Here is an 18,465-nt window from a genome sequence, read left to right as displayed (position 1 = left end):
ATCGGGATGAGCAATACCATTAGCAATTAGCGATTTAAGACTACTATTGTACTTTGATATAAGATTATAATGACCATTCAAACATTTTGGAAAAGTTTTCCTTAATTTATAATATCTGAAACCCTGTTAAAGTCAGAACATAACAATAAACGTTTGCCAAAATTGTCTGGTAGCCATCCACTTAGTACTACGCTTTTAGAAATTGTTAGATATAGAGGACGAAAAATGCAGTCAGAATATTGACAAAACGTCATATGAACAGATGGCAAAGTAGAGTCTAGAAGATCGATCAAAGTCCTAGGAAGCAACAGGGACAGACCAACGGACCAGTCACCAACACAACAAACCAATCATCAGACCAGTCAACAACCCATCAAACTAGTCATCGGACCAGTTATCAACCAACCAAACAAGTCTTTAGACCAGTCACCAGACCAGTCAACAACCAACAAGACCAGGCATGAGAACAGTCATCAGACCATTCATCAACCAACTAAAACAGCCATCAACAAACCAGTCATCAGACCAGTCACCTGCCATCCAGACCAGTCATCAGACCAGTCACCATCTACCTGACCAGTCATCAGACCAGTCACCAACCTACCAAACCATTCATCAGACTAGCCATCAGACTATTCGCCAGACCAGTTATTAGACCAGTCACAAACCAACTTAACCATTCATTAGACCACTAATCAGATCAGTCATCAACCAACCAGACCAGCCACAAGACGAGTCATCTATCAATCAATCAAGTCACCAGACCAGTCTCAAGACCAGCTTTTAGATCAGTCATCAACCATCCAAGCCAGTCACAAGACGAGTCATCAGACCAGTCACAATCAACTAAACCATTCATCAGCCCATTCATCAAAGTAGTCATCAACCAAGCAAACTGTCATCATATCAGTTATCAGCCAACAAAACAAGTCATGAACCAACCCAACCAGTCATCACACCAGTCATCAACCAACCAATCAGTCACTAGACCAGTCAATAACCAACCAAACCAGTCACCAGACGAGTCGCCAGACCAGTCACCAATCAACTAAACCATTCATCGGACCATTCATCAAAGTAGTCATCAACCAAGCAAACTGTCATCATACCAGGCATCAGCCAACAAAACCAGTCATCATACCAGTCAAAAACCAACAAAACCAGTCATCATACCAGTCACAAACCAACAAGTCATCGTACCAGTCACAAACCAACAAAACCAGTCACAAACCAACAAAACCAGTCATCATACCAGTCACAAACCAACAAACCCAGTCATCATACCAGTCACAAACCAACAATTCATCTTACCAGTCACAAACCAACAAGTCATCATACCAGTCACAAACCAACCAGGCATCATACCAGTCACAAACTAACAAGTCATCATACCAGTCACAAACCAACAAACCCAGTCATCATACCAGTCACAAACCAACATTTCATCATACCAGTCACAAACCAACAAGTCATCATACCAGTCACAAACCAACCAGGCATCATACCAGTCACAAACCAACAAGTCATCATACCAGTCACAAACCAACCAGGCATCATACCAGTCACAAACCAACCAGGCATCATACCAGTCACAAACCAACAAAACCAGTCATCATACCAGTCACAAACCAACATTTCATCATACCAGTCGCAAACCAACAAGTCATCATACCAGTCACAAACCAACCAGGCATCATACCAGTCACAAACCAACAAGTCATCATACCAGTCACAAACCAACAATTCATCATACCAGTCACAAACCAACCAGGCATCATACCAGTCACAAACCAACAAACCCAGTCATCATACCAGTCACAAACCAACATTTCATCATACCAGTCGCAAACCAACAAGTCATCATACCAGTCACGAACCAACCAGGCATCATACCAGTCACAAACCAACAAGTCATCATACCAGTCACAAACCAACAATTCATCATACCAGTCACAAACCAACCAGGCATCATACCAGTCACAAACCAACCAGGCATCATACCAGTCACAAACTAACAAGTCATCATAACAGTCACAAACCAACAAGTCATCATACCAGTCACAAACCAACAAACCCAGTCATCATACCAGTCACAAACCAACAAACCCATTCATCATACCAGTCACAAACCAACATTTCATCATACCAGTCGCAAACCAACAAGTCATCATACCAGTCACAAACCAACCAGGCAGTCATCATACCAGTCACAAACCAACAATTCATCATACCAGTCACAAACCAACCAGGCATCATACCAATCACAAATCAACAAGTCACCATACCAGTCACAAACCAACCAGGCATCATACCAGTCACAAACCAACAAGTCATCATACCAGTCACAAACCAACAATTCATCATACCAGTCACAAACCAACCAGGCATCATACCAGTCACAAACCAACCAGGCATCATACCAGTCGCAAACCAACAAGTCATCATACCAGTCACAAACCAACCAGGCATCATACCAGTCACAAACTAACAAGTCATCATACCAGTCACAAACCAACAAGTCATCATACCAGTCACAAACCAACCAGGCATCATACCAGTCACAAACCAACAAGTCATCATACCAGTCACAAACCAACAATTCATCATACCAGTCACAAACCAACCAGGCATCATACCAGTCACAAACCAACCAGGCATCATACCAGTCGCAAACCAAAAAGTCATCATACCAGTCACAAACCAACCAGGCATCATACCAGTCACAAACTAACAAGTCATCATACCAGTCACAAACCAACAAGTCATCATACCAGTCACAAACCAACAATTCATCATACCAGTCGCAAACCAACAAGTCATCATACCAGTCACAAACCAACCAGGCATCATACCAGTCACAAACCAATAAGTCATCATACCAGTCACAAACCAACAAGTCATCATACCAGTCACAAACCAACAAGTCATCATACCAGTCACAAACCAACCAGGCATCATACCAGTCACAAACTAACAAGTCATCATAACAGTCACAAACCAACAAGTCATCATACCAGTCACAAACCAACAATTCATCATACCAGTCACAAACCAACAAGTCATCATACCAGTCGCAAACCAACCAGGCATCATACCAGTCACAAACTAACAAGTCATCATACCAGTCACAAACCAACAAGTCATCATACCAGTCGCAAACCAACAAATCCAGTCATCAGATTAGTCACAAACCAACCACACGAGTCATCAGTTCAGACATGAACCTACCAAACTATCATCATACCATTACTAACCAACCAACAAGTCATCAGACCAGTCACCAACCAACCAAACAACTCATCAGATCAGTCACAAACAAACCATACGAGTCATCAGTTCAGACATGAACCAAACTGTCAACATACAAGTCACTAACCAACTGACAAGTCATCAGACCAGTCACCAACCAACCAAACAAGTCATCAGACCAGTCACCAACCTACCAAACAAGTCATTCGACCAGTCACCAACCAACAAGTCATCAGACCAGTCACAAACCAACCAAACAAGTCATCAGACCAGTCACCAGCCAACCAAACAAGTCATCAGATCAGTCACAAACCAACCAACCAAACAAGTCATCAGACAAGTCACCAACCAACCAACAAGTCAGTAGACCAGTCACCAACCAACCAACAAGTCATCAGACCAGTCCCCAACCAACAAACAAGTCATCAGACCAGTCACCAACCAACCAAACAAGTCATCAGACCAGTCCCCAACCAACCAACAAGTCATCAGACTAGTCACCAAGCAACCAAACAAGTCATCAAACCAGTCACCAACCTACCTAACCAGTCATCAAACCAGTCACCAACCAACCAAACAATTCATCAGACCAGTCATCAACCAAGTAAACAAGTCATCAGACTAGTCACCAAGCAACCAAACAAGTCATCAAACCAGTCACCAACCTACCTAACCAGTCACCAACCAACCAAACAATTCATCAGACCAGTCATCAACCAATCAAACAATTCATCAGACCAGTCACCAACCAACCAAACAATTCATCAGACCAGTCATCAACCAAGTAAACAAGTCATTAGACCAGTCACAAACCAATCAAATCAGCCATCAGACCAGTCACCAACCAACTAAACAAGTCATCAGCAAAACTATTAAGGTTTCACACCCTTAACATAATAGTTTTAATTTAAATGTAAGAATGGTTTCTGTGCATAAGGGAGTGATACCATTTAGCTGTCTCATTGTTGCAAGCAAAATACATGAATACTTTTTCTTATTTTAAATGACATTTAGAGGGAGAGGGAGAGAGTTGTTCTTTCACAAATACAGTTTGTGAGTATCGACCTGTGTATGGCGCTGATATCATCTGCACACCAGAGCCCATTAGTAGTTCAGTCAAAGGATCGGAAAAGACGTCTCATTTCTGATGGCGCCGTAGATCAAACTCTTGTGAGATGTGCACAACTTAAATACTTTAAGATATGCTGTAGGAAATATAACATTAACACTGCCTATGATATAAGATGATTCTAGTTATGGCAAGTACAATTAGCACACATACACAATTCGATGACGATTGTCACATTCGCGTTTGATGCCAGGTTGGTTGAATGGTGTATGCATATACAAACATATTAGCATTCTTACACAGTGGTGGGTGCTGATACTGTCAGGACAGTGCGCCTTGTGCATTTTAACAGGACCTTAGTAAAAGATAATGCCAATATACTTTTTTCTGTAGTTTCCAGTTGTTTAAGTTATAATAAGATAATATTCACATCCGTTTGGTATTTATTTGCATTGTTCCATTGGATGGGCGACGTGCTTATTGTGTTGTACATTGTTTTAAGTCTTTTACAGTCTCTCTTTGATGTTTTGTGACAATGTGTTTCGCAGAGTGGCTGTAACGTCCCTTTTAATATCAGAGGCATTGGTCGAACTGAAGTCGAAACTCGGACCTCGGGAGGTGTGATGTTTTTCTTTTCTAATAGCTTGCGTTAGTTATGTCATCATGTCAAATTTATAATCTAGAGCTAATAATTGCGTCTTATTTAGATTCAACATAGCGCCGGGCATTTTCATTAAGATGTTATACACAAAAAGACCATATACATCGAACACACACACACACACGCACACGCACACACACACAGAGAAAAAGTAAATAAACACTTCCTCCTCGTCAAACTCTTTGAACTATTATGCATAGGAAAAACCATATCAGTATATAATCATAAACAATTTAATATCCGCTATTTTCCTAGACATTACCAAAGGAATCCGATCGAAATACCAGACCATTTCTACTTAATAAAATACAAAGCTCGCCTTTATGGGGATAAATTAGCATTATGTAGACATTAATATTTCTTTTATTAGATTTTTTGATAAACATCGTACGAACACCGTCTGTGGGACAGGAAAGGGAACAAAAAAGATCCGTCATACACTCAAGTAAAGTGATCATTCAAAGATTTCTGTTCCCTAAATGTGTCAATCATTTTAATCGTAACGTAAGCAATACATTACATCACTTGGAGCGTCTTTGTTTTAATGAAACAGATGAAAAAAATAACATAAAACATTTTTACTTGCACTGCATCGTGACAATAACTGTTATATATTATAAACGTAGTTTTGCATGTTCTGATCAAAAGACAATTTAAAAAAAAAACTACAGAAGATACTACATTGACCCTTGAATTTGAGAATCATGTACACATTTCAAACTGTGCTGGAATATGAAAAAAAGTGTTGGCTGTTGCTCACAAAATGTATATAATTATGTATTTGTACTAGAAACAATACACTGGGAAGAAATTATGTACAAATAGAGAAAGAAATTATTTGTGAAAATAATCTCTCACATTATACCATTGATAAAGGCAATGCGAGTTCTGTTCGATTAATCACGGAATAGGTGACCACGAATTATTTGGTAGCCAATATCAAAATAGGATTACCAACAAATGAAATAATTTGGAGGTCAATGCCAATTTCGTTATTTGCAAGAGCTTCTTAATCACGTGTCAACGCCATGTGACAAGCCCTGATACAGCTGATTAACTCTACATTAAGCAGAAGATAAGATCGATCAAAGGAAAGAACCTTGATATACTTAGCAAAGTCGACAAAAAGTAGAAAAAAGAAGGAAAATTGTTGTTCAAAACTGTTCCAATAGAAGGCATTTTCCAACTACGTCATTGCTTTTTGCTATGTGTACCACGTGATACACATTTTCCAGGAAGGTAGTACAAGGGCGGCAAAAACACCAAAACGCATGTGACAGCTCATTGTTATATGCCTTATTTATTTAATTCACACATGACAGTGATTCATTCTATATAATTTTTCAGACCATTGACTTCTTTTCATATTAAAAGGTTTTGAAGCTGAATGGTTTGTGATTTCAAAAACGGACTGAAAAATCTCGATTTACATTTTCACCGCATTTTGTGTACACCTTCACCGGGTCTCGTCATTTTATCTTATAAACCGTGATTACGTTCAACTAATTTTATTTGCCTTATAAGAACTTTTTTTAAAGCTGTAAAATGTGTATTTCACATGTGGAACTTTCTTCCAATATATGGTGTTGGAGTCGTGTAGCACAAGAAATCATTGTTATTTCGCGCGCAAATTGGCCATCTGTCTACAGAATATATAGGGAATTTATTAGGTAGTCTGTGACCTTTAAGGATCAATCCGGGATTCCCCAAAAAAATATAGAAAATATATTGTTTGATCATTGTTGCCCCCCCCCCCCCCCAACAATAAAATTGTGTGCATTTAAAAGCGTTTCCAACGTATAGATATTAAAAATGAGGGATATGAAATTTTCGGTAGAACCTTTGAAAGGCCATGGGGGTCATCGGACTTTAATTGACTTATGACAGTGAATCAAAGCATGTTTATACCATCTCAGACCATTGGCTACTTTCCATATTTATAAGTTTTGAAGAAGAATGATTTGTGATTTCAAAACATGCTGAACGTGCTGGATCTACTTTTTTTGTTTACTTCTACATCGCATTTTGTGAACACCTACCCCGGATTTGGTTGGTCATTTATATATTTAATACAAGGTGATAACGTTCAACTAATTTTTTGTCTTATAAGAAACGTAACTTTTTTCTAACGCTATTTAATGTGTAGTACACATGCTGAACTTTCTTCGCATATATGGTGTTGGGGTCGTGTAGCACTAAATCAGTGTTACTCCCCTTGCAAATTGGTCTATTGTCTATGAAATATATATGGAATTCATTTAGAAGTCTGTGAAATGTAAACAAAGACTGTTTCTTCTCGTTTTTTGCGGTAACATTTATATAACAAAAAATAATGTCCAGGTGCAAAGTTTCGATCACGTGACAAATCTGAGCATTTAGTTGTTGAATTTAAGAGGTTAAAGTGCTAACGGTTATCTTCATCTGAGAAAAAGTTGGAACTTATTGACAGGACTAAGACATCTATATGATTTGATTTGGTAACATATTGATGTTTTAATTAAATTTGATTAATTTAATAATCTTGTCTGCTGTAGGTTTGACATAACTGTATATAGTCTTACAATTGCAAGGGAATTATATTAATATATTGTAACATTCTTTCAACATTGTTTCCAACATCTATGTAAACAGGCATATGCAGCCGATATATATCAGGTGGCCAGAAACAGGCATCGTTTCTCAGACTTGTCATACAGCTGATCTTATATGTGTATCCGTACGTGTATTTGTAAATAGATAATCTTTACCCAGATATCAAATGTAACGCGTTTTGTTTTGATGTATAAAAATTAAGATGATAATTGCGGGTTTTTTCAGAAACAGAGCTTGTATTTGCCTGGGGAAACAAGACATTTAGTGTCGATAGATGAGGGGTTGTGCCAGTTAATCTTTGAATGATACAATGATAAACAGTTCACCATGTTGTCATTTGTTCCGAAAAAGCACTTTTAAAGTCCAAATATCCAAAACATTACACCACCAGAAGGTGAAGTGTCCATAAGACATAAACATTACACCACCAGAAGGTGAAGTGTCCATAAGGCATAAATATTACACCACAAGAAGGTGAAGTGTCTATAAGACATAGATATTACACCATCAGAAGGTGAAGTGTCTATTAGACATAAACATTACACCACAAGAAGGTGAAGTGTCCATAAGACATAAACATTACACCACCAGAAGGTGAAGTGTCTATAAGGCATAAATATTACACCATCAGAAGGTGAAGTGTCTATTAGACAAAAATATTACACCACAAGAAGGTGAAGTGTCCATAAGACATAAACATTACACCACCAGAAGGTGAAGTGTCTATAAGGCATAAATATTACACCATCAGAAGGTGAAGTGTCCATAAGGCATAAATATTACACCACCAGAAGGTGAAGTGTCCATAAGGCATAAACATTACACCACCAGAAGGTGAAGTGTCCATAAGACATAAACATTACACCACCAGAAGGTGAAGTGTCTATAAGGCATAAATATTACACCATCAGAAGGTGAAGTGTCTATAAGGCATAAATATTACACCACAAGAAGGTGAAGTGTCCATAAGGCATACATATTACACCACAAGAAGGTGAAGTGTCTTTAAGACATAGATATTACACCATCAGAAGGTGAAGTGTCCATAAGGCATAAACATTACACCATCAGAAGGTGAAGTGTCTTTAAGACATAGATATTACACCACAAGAAGGTGAAGTGTCCATAAGGAATAAACATTACACCATCAGAAGGTGAAGTGTCTTTAAGACATAGATATTACACCATCAGAAGGTGAAGTGTCTATAAGACATAAATATTACACCACAAGAAGGTGAAGTGTCTATTAGTCATAAATATTACACCACCAGAAGGTGAAGTGTCTATAAGGCATAAATATTACACCACAAGAAGGTGAAGTGTCTTTAAGACATAGATATTACACCATCAGAAGGTGAAGTGTCTTTAAGACATAGATATTACACCATCAGAAGGTGAAGTGTCTATAAGACATAAATATTACACCACAAGAAGGTGAAGTGTCTATTAGTCATAAATATTACACCACCAGAAGGTGAAGTGTCTATAAGGCATAAATATTACACCACAAGAAGGTGAAGTGTCTTTAAGACATAAATATTACACCACCAGAAGGTGAAGTGTCTATAAGGCATAAATATTACACCACCAGAAGGTGAAGTGTCTATAAGGCATAAATATTACACCACCAGAAGGTGAAGTGTCCATAAGGCATAAATATTACACCACCAGAAGGTGAAGTGTCTTTAAGACATAGATATTACACCACCAGAAGGTGAAGTGTCTATAAGGCATAAATATTACACCACCAGAAGGTGAAGTGTCTATAAGGCATAAATATTACACCACCAGAAGGTGAAGTGTCCATAAGGCATAAATATTACACCACCAGAAGGTGAAGTGTCTTTAAGACATAGATATTACACCACCAGAAGGTGAAGTGTCCATAAGGCATAAATATTACACCACCAGAAGGTGAAGTGTCTATAAGGCATAAATATTACACCACAAGAAGGTGAAGTGTCCATAAGACATAAACATTACACCATCAGAAGGTGAAGTGTCCATAAGACATAAATATTACACCACAAGAAGGTGAAGTGTCCATAAGACATAAACATTACACCATCAGAAGGTGAAGTGTCCATAAGGCATAAATATTACACCACAAGAAGGTGAAGTGTCCATAAGACATAAATATTACACCACCAGAAGGTGAAGTGTCTATAAGGCATAAATATTACACCACCAGAAGGTGAAGTGTCTATAAGGCATAAATATTACACCACAAGAAGGTGAAGTGTCTTTAAGACATAGATATTACACCACCAGAAGGTGAAGTGTCCATAAGGCATAAATATTACACCACCAGAAGGTGAAGTGTCCATAAGGCATAAACATTACACCACCAGAAGGTGAAGTGTCCATAAGGCATAAATATTACACCACCAGAAGGTGAAGTGTCTTTAAGACATAGATATTACACCACCAGAAGGTGAAGTGTCCATAAGGCATAAATATTACACCACCAGAAGGTGAAGTGTCCATAAGGCATAAACATTACACCACCAGAAGGTGAAGTGTCCATAAGACATAAACATTACACCATCAGAAGGTGAAGTGTCTATAAGGCATAAATATTACACCACCAGAAGGTGAAGTGTCTGTTAGTCATAAACATTACACCATCAGAAGGTGAAGTGTCTATAAGGCATAAATATTACACCATCAGAAGGTGAAGTGTCTATAAGGCATAAATATTACACCACAAGAAGGTGAAGTGTCTTTAAGACATAGATATTACACCACCAGAAGGTGAAGTGTCCATAAGGCATAAATATTACACCACCAGAAGGTGAAGTGTCCATAAGGCATAAACATTACACCACCAGAAGGTGAAGTGTCCATAAGGCATAAATATTACACCACAAGAAGGTGAAGTGTCTTTAAGACATAGATATTACACCACCAGAAGGTGAAGTGTCCATAAGGCATAAATATTACACCATCAGAAGGTGAAGTGTCCATAAGGCATAAACATTACACCACCAGAAGGTGAAGTGTCTATAAGACATAAATATTACACCACCAGAAGGTGAAGTGTCCATAAGGCATAAACATTACACCACCAGAAGGTGAAGTGTCCATAAGGCATAAATATTACACCATCAGAAGGTGAAGTGTCCATAAGGCATAAACATTACACCACCAGAAGGTGAAGTGTCCATAAGGCATAAATATTACACCACCAGAAGGTGAAGTGTCCATAAGGCATAAACATTACACCACCAGAAGGTGAAGTGTCCATAAGACATAAACATTACACCATCAGAAGGTGAAGTGTCCATAAGACATAAACATTACACCACAAGAAGGTGAAGTGTCCATAAGACATAAACATTACACCACAAGAAGGTGAAGTGTCTTTAAGACATAGATATTACACCACCAGAAGGTGAAGTGTCCATAAGGCATAAATATTACACCATCAGAAGGTGAAGTGTCTATAAGACATAAATATTACACCATCAGAAGGTGAAGTGTCAATAAGGCATAAACATTACACCACCAGAAGGTGAAGTGTCCATAAGGCATAAATATTACACCACCAGAAGGTGAAGTGTCCATAAGGCATAAACATTACACCACCAGAAGGTGAAGTGTCCATAAGACATAAACATTACACCATCAGAAGGTGAAGTGTCCATAAGACATAAACATTACACCACAAGAAGGTGAAGTGTCCATAAGACATAAACATTACACCACAAGAAGGTGAAGTGTCTTTAAGACATAGATATTACACCACCAGAAGGTGAAGTGTCCATAAGGCATAAATATTACACCATCAGAAGGTGAAGTGTCCATAAGGCATAAATATTACACCACAAGAAGGTGAAGTGTCTTTAAGACATAGATATTACACCATCAGAAGGTGAAGTGTCCATAAGGCATAAACATTACACCATCAGAAGGTGAAGTGTCTTTAAGACATAGATATTACACCACCAGAAGGTGAAGTGTCCATAAGGCATAAATATTACACCACCAGAAGGTGAAGTGTCCATAAGGCATAAACATTACACCACCAGAAGGTGAAGTGTCCATAAGACATAAACATTACACCATCAGAAGGTGAAGTGTCTATAAGGCATAAATATTACACCACCAGAAGGTGAAGTGTCTTTAAGACATAGATATTACACCACCAGAAGGTGAAGTGTCTATAAGGCATAAATATTACACCACCAGAAGGTGAAGTGTCTATAAGGCATAAATATTACACCACAAGAAGGTGAAGTGTCCATAAGGCATAAATATTACACCACCAGAAGGTGAAGTGTCTTTAAGACATAGATATTACACCACCAGAAGGTGAAGTGTCTATAAGACATAAACATTACACCACCAGAAGGTGAAGTGTCCATAAGGCATAAACATTACACCACAAGAAGGTGAAGTGTCTTTAAGACATAGATATTACACCATCAGAAGGTGAAGTGTCTATAAGGCATAAATATTACACCACCAGAAGGTGAAGTGTCTATTAGTCATAAATATTACACCACCAGAAGGTGAAGTGTCTATAAGGCATAAACATTACACCACAAGAAGGTGAAGTGTCTATTAGACATAAATATTACACCACCAGAAGGTGAAGTGTCTATTAGTCATAAATATTACACCACCAGAAGGTGAAGTGTCTATAAGGCATAAATATTACACCACCAGAAGGTGAAGTGTCTTTAAGACATAGATATTACACCACAAGAAGGTGAAGTGTCTATAAGGCATAAACATTACACCACAAGAAGGTGAAGTGTCTATAAGGCATAAATATTACACCACCAGAAGGTGAAGTGTCTATTAGACATAAACATTACACCATCAGAAGGTGAAGTGTCCATAAGGCATAAACATTACACCACCAGAAGGTGAAGTGTCTATAAGGCATAAATATTACACCACCAGAAGGTGAAGTGTCTATTAGACATAAATATTACACCACCAGAAGGTGAAGTGTCTATTAGACATAGATATTACACCACAAGAAGGTGAAGTGTCTATAAGGCATAAACATTACACCACAAGAAGGTGAAGTGTCTATTAGACATAGATATTACACCACAAGAAGGTGAAGTGTCTATTAGACATAGATATTACACCACCAGAAGGTGAAGTGTCTATAAGGCATAAACATTACACCACAAGAAGGTGAAGTGTCTATAAGGCATAAACATTACACCACAAGAAGGTGAAGTGTCTATAAGGCATAAACATTACACCACCAGAAGGTGAAGTGTCTATAAGGCATAAACATTACACCACAAGAAGGTGAAGTGTCTATAAGGCATAAACATTACACCACCATGAAGGTGAAGTGTCTATTAGACATAGATATTACACCACCAGAAGGTGAAGTGTCTATAAGGCATAAACATTACACCACCAGAAGGTGAAGTGTCCATAAGGCATAAACATTACACCACCAGAAGGTGAAGTGTCTATAAGGCATAAACATTACACCACCAGAAGGTGAAGTGTCTATAAGGCATAAACATTACACCACCAGAAGGTGAAGTGTCTATAAGGCATAAGCATTACACCACAAGAAGGTGAAGTGTCTATAAGGCATAAACATTACACCACCAGAAGGTGAAGTGTCTATAAGGCATAAACATTACACCACAAGAAGGTGAAGTGTCTATAAGGCATAAACATTACACCACCATGAAGGTGAAGTGTCTATTAGACATTGATATTACACAACCAGAAGGTGAAGTGTCTATAAGGCATAAACATTACACCACAAGAAGGTGAAGTGTCTATAAGGCATAAACATTACACCACAAGAAGGTTAAGTGTCTATAAGGCATAAACATTACACCACCATGAAGGTGAAGTGTCTATTAGACATAGATATTACACCACCAGAAGGTGAAGTGTCTATAAGGCATAAACATTACACCACCAGAAGGTGAAGTGTCTATAAGGCATAAACATTACACCACAAGAAGGTGAAGTGTCTATAAGGCATAAACATTACACCACAAGAAGGTGAAGTGTCTATTAGACATAAATATTACACCACCAGAAGGTGAAGTGTCTATTAGACATAGATATTACACCACAAGAAGGTGAAGTGTCTATAAGGCATAAACATTACACCACAAGAAGGTGAAGTGTCTAATAGACATAGATATTACACCACAAGAAGGTGAAGTGTCTATAAGGCATAAACATTACACCACAAGAAGGTGAAGTGTCTATAAGGCATAAATATTACACCACCAGAAGGTGAAGTGTCTATTAGACATAAATATTACACCACCAGAAGGTGAAGTGTCTATAAGGCATAAATATTACACCACCAGAAGGTGAAGTGTCTATAAGACATAAATATTACACCACCAGAAGGTGAAGTGTCTATTAGTCATAAATATTACACCACAAGAAGGTGAAGTGTCTATAAGGCATAAATATTACACCATCAGAAGGTGAAGTGTCTATAAGACATAAATATTACACCACCAGAAGGTGAAGTGTCTATAAGGCATAAACATTACACCACCAGAAGGTGAAGTGTCTATTAGACAAAAATATTACACCACCAGAAGGTGAAGTGTCTATTAGTCATAAATATTACACCACCAGAAGGTGAAGTGTCTATTAGTCATAAATATTACACCACCAGAAGGTGAAGTGTCTATAAGGCATAAACATTACACCACCAGAAGGTGAAGTGTCTATAAGACATAAATATTACACCACCAGAAGGTGAAGTGTCTATAAGGCATAAATATTACACCACAAGAAGGTGAAGTGTCTATAAGACATAGATATTACACCACCAGAAGGTGAAGTGTCCATAAGGCATAAATATTACACCACAAGAAGGTGAAGTGTCCATAAGGCATAAATATTACACCACCAGAAGGTGAAGTGTCCATAAGGCATAAACATTACACCACAAGAAGGTGAAGTGTCTATAAGACATAAATGTGTCTATTAGACAAAAACATTACATCACCAGAAGGTTGATGTTGCATGATCACCAGAAGACTGAACAAACATTTCGAAACTGTCAATGATAATTCAGACATTTTGGAACGATTGAAATGTAGCACTATATGTCAAGTCTTTATTTCAGTAAATAATATATAAAGTTTATTTTCCGATGTTAGCTTTTTAATTGCTGTTTCTATTCTGTTAGATCCCAACCGGTACTTTGATCGTTGTACACTCTGTCCAAGAGATTGATATATGTGATTTAATTGATGAACGGTTGTGCAAGTGAAAAAACATAGATAAGTATACTTCAGAAGCCTCTTGTAAGGCATATGTTTTATTTACGTCAACGGTACTTCTACCCCTTTCTCTTATAGTAATATTGTTACTAATATCCACTAAAGTATTTAATACCAATAATTATTTCATTAAAAAGTTTTTATAAATTGAACCATAGCAATCGACAACATTTTCATTTTAAATAAATCTATCCTGCCATTACATTTACGTTCGAAACACCTGCCGCGGTGATATATGGCGGTTGAAGCGTCTGGGTGGTCCTCAAGAGATTCGCTTCCTCCATTAAAATGTTTACTATTCGTTTGTTTGTTTTTAATTTTGTTAACTGGGGAATCCTCTCGAGCCGATGCACTTATTCAACCTTTGCACTTAAATATATTTGTTTTAGGTTTAGAGAAATGTATAACAAATATTGCTTTCATGTGATTTTTATAATCATACGTAGAGCCACTTTGACATACACCATAACAACAATGCCTTTTCCCGCAAGTGGTTCTTATAAAATGATATAGTCTCTAAATCCATACCCAACAATGCAAGCTTATAATAATCGGGGGCTAGTTCGTACAAAGTTTGCTCGACCTATTGCAGTTGCTATGGACTGTCCTTCTCATTAATTCTATTTTTAGCATATTGGCGGATTCCCTCCTTTAATACAAAACATTGTACAAAACAAAAGTCTCCAAATAACGAAATACCAAATACCATCTTTTCATGCTCTATTCATCGATAAGAAAAAGTCCTTCACATTTAATTCTACATATTATATTTAAACATCACATTGCCGGTCTCAATGCAGCATGGTCAGCCTTATTGGACACGTTACAATCAATGCGTTATTGCCGGTCCAAATGCAGCATTGTCATCCTAATATTGATATTTCATTGCCGGTCTAAATGCAGCATGGCCAGCGTAATAAGATCCATCACATTGCGGATCTCAATGCAGCACAGTCAGCCTTAAAAGGGACATTACAATGCGGATCTCATTGCAGCAGGGTCATTCTTTTGGGAGATATCAAAAGCAATGCGTTATCATTGCAGCATCATCATCCTAATTGAAGGCCACACAAGCAGCGCTATATAGTAGGTCTTATCGCAGCATGATCATCCTAATTGGAGGCCACACAAGCAGCGCTATGTTACAGGTCTCGTTGCAGCATCATCATTTTAATTGGAGGCCACACAAGCAGCGCTATCTAGCAGGTCTTATTGCAGCATGATCATCTTAATTGGAGGCCACACAAGCAGCGCTATCTAGCAGGTCTTATTGCAGCATGATCATCCTAATTGGAGGCCACACAAGCAGCGCTATCTAGCAGGTCTTATTGCAGCATGATCATCCTAATTGGAGGCACTGTTGCAGCATGGTAATGCTAATTGGAGGCCACACAAGTAGCGCTACAAAGCAGGTCTCAAATTCAAATCAAATTCAAATCATTTATTTGATAAAGGCCACCGGCCCAAAACAATCATTATGTACAAACAAACACAAATGAGACAATTACAGGTGAATGGTGAACACAAGTTACATGTGAAAATTATTTGGCATAGAATATATGTAGTGAAAAATGTGCATATAATACCATGTACAAAGTAGAACAACCTTATATATAGTTATGAATAAATATATATCAGTATGGTGTTTTTCAACACTGTTATGGTAGATTATTATTTACAAATTCTTCCCGCAATTTTAAGGCATAGAAGATAAACATTGCTAAGTTATTAACAGTGCTATCTGTTGTTGTGTTCAGTAAGAGATGAAATTTATGCATGTTCGGATTATTGTAATACTTGCTGGGGAGATATTTGATCCTCAGATCATTAAAAGTAGTACATTTCATTATGAAATGGTACTCAGTCTCAACTTCTAATTGATATATTTTACAAATTCTATTTTCATAGGGAGTATTATAATATCTGCCTGATTCAACTTCTAAATTATGGGCGGAACACCTAAGCTTAGCTAAAGCACTTTGGAACTTTCTTATTTTTACTTTATTCTAGAAGGTGCATGTCTATAATCCGTGTTCAGATTTCTGAATATGCTAGTTTTATGAGATTCTGATATTATTATATTGTCCAATCTTGCATGTATTGGTCTTTAAGTCTTTGCACAATGTTGATCAAGAATATATTTTCATTTTGGACCAGTTGATTTATCCATACATAGCTATACCCCGTCTCATTTAATATATGTTTAACCCGTGTTGTCCAGTTGATGTGCCCCAGTTTGTCCATATAGTTGAGCATATTATAAACAAGGCGCACAAATCTATCATTTGGCATATGTAGTATCTTAAGCCAATATTTTATTACTTTTTTCATAGTTTGTATATACATCGGAAATCTTCCACAATCACCAAGAACTGCTATGTTTGTTGTTTTCTGAGGGACACACATATATCTTTTACACGCGTATATTTGGACAGATTCAATTGTGTTACGTTTTTTAGTACCCCATAATTCTGAACCATATGTTAATATTGGTGCTATTTTTGTATCAAAAATTTTAAAATACGATTTTTGGTTAAGTTGGCCAAATTTGTATAGTTTTGATAGCAACGAAATAAGTATTCGCTTCCCAGTAGTTGCCTGTTCATTTGCCATTCTTGGGAATGATAGTTGTTGTGAAAGGAAAACACCAACATATGGGAATCCGTTTACAACTTCCAATCGTTCCTTATTAAAGTACCACTTTTCAGTCTTCGAAAGTGTGCCCCCATTTTTGTAGACCATGGATTTTGTTTTCTTAGTATTGACTGTAAGGTTAAACTCCTGTGTAAAATCTGATAGTTTGTTAAGTATTCTTTGAAGGCCTAGTACAGTGTCAGCCATTAAAGCTAAATCGTCTGCGAATAGTAGGCATAATATTTCTCGCCAATCAGGGAAGAGCTGAATCCCTTTTAGTTCGCTATTCTCTATTTGTTTAACAAACTCATTGACAAAGAATACGAACAATATCGGAGAGCAAAGGCAACCTTGTTTTAAACCGGTTGGGCAATCAAATTCATTTGAATTGATGTTATTATTAGATCGGACTCTGCCTCTAACTTAAGTATACATTGCTGTTAGGGATTTATATAATCTACCGTATACACGATTAGATGAAAGGATTTCAAACAATTTATGTCTACTGACTTAGTCAAATGCCTTGAGAAAATCGATATATGCTACGTACATTTTACCCCCCTTTCTGTTCAATTTATTTTCAATCAAACCCTGTAAAATAAACGCGTTATCAATTGTACAGTACCCCTCTCTAAAACCAGCTTGTGGCTCTCTTATTTTGTCAAAAATATTCGCAAAAAAAAGTTAATCGTCTATTAATAATACTTGTATAAATTTTCCCTAACACGTTGAGTAATGATATACCTCTATAATTGCCGGGGGATGTGCGCTTCCCCTTCTTGTATATAGGTACGATTATTGATTCACACCATTGATCTGGGAACTGGCCCTCCGTAAATAATTTGTTAAAAATTGTCCGTATAATCGGTAAAATTAAATCAATTGAATGAATAAAGAACTCTGGGATTAATAAATCATTTCCACCGCTTTTACCCCGTTTTATGTTTTTTACTCCTCGTAATATTTTATCATCAGTAATTTCATCATTAAACAAAGTATCTGCTATATCATTG

General features: G+C 37.4%; 2 protein-coding genes across 3 annotated transcripts in view; one reads left to right on the top strand and one right to left on the bottom strand.

The window, feature by feature from the left end:
• Nucleotides 1-18,465, bottom strand: part of LOC128229201 (potassium voltage-gated channel subfamily H member 2-like) — a 141,406-nt gene that overhangs the window by 81,108 nt on the left and 41,833 nt on the right. The gene's annotated exons all lie outside the window — the stretch shown is intronic.
• On the top strand, nucleotides 461-4,101 carry LOC128226359 (uncharacterized). Its single transcript, XM_052936238.1, has 4 exons — nucleotides 461-591; nucleotides 1,113-2,018; nucleotides 2,150-2,951; nucleotides 3,388-4,101. The coding sequence occupies exons 1-4, from the start codon at nucleotides 461-463 to the stop codon at nucleotides 4,099-4,101; spliced, it is 2,553 nt and encodes an 850-aa protein (XP_052792198.1).

The sequence above is a fragment of the Mya arenaria genome, chromosome 3, assembly GCF_026914265.1.
Source record: "Mya arenaria isolate MELC-2E11 chromosome 3, ASM2691426v1".
Taxonomy (NCBI): Eukaryota; Metazoa; Mollusca; class Bivalvia; order Myida; family Myidae; genus Mya; species Mya arenaria.
The sequence above is the reverse complement of the archived record's forward strand: the minus strand, read 5'-3'. Positions and strand labels throughout refer to the sequence as shown.

Bases quoted from the DNA above. Each gene is read 5' to 3' on its own strand.
- LOC128226359 (XM_052936238.1), top strand. From the start codon at position 461: ATGAGAACAGTCATCAGACCATTCATCAACCAACTAAAACAGCCATCA. The intron at 592-1,112 runs GTCACCAACCTA...TCATCATACCAG, and splicing joins CCTGACCAGTCATCAGACCA to GCATCAGCCAACAAAACCAG. The intron at 2,019-2,149 runs GTCATCATAACA...TCATCATACCAG, and splicing joins TACCAGTCACAAACTAACAA to TCGCAAACCAACAAGTCATC.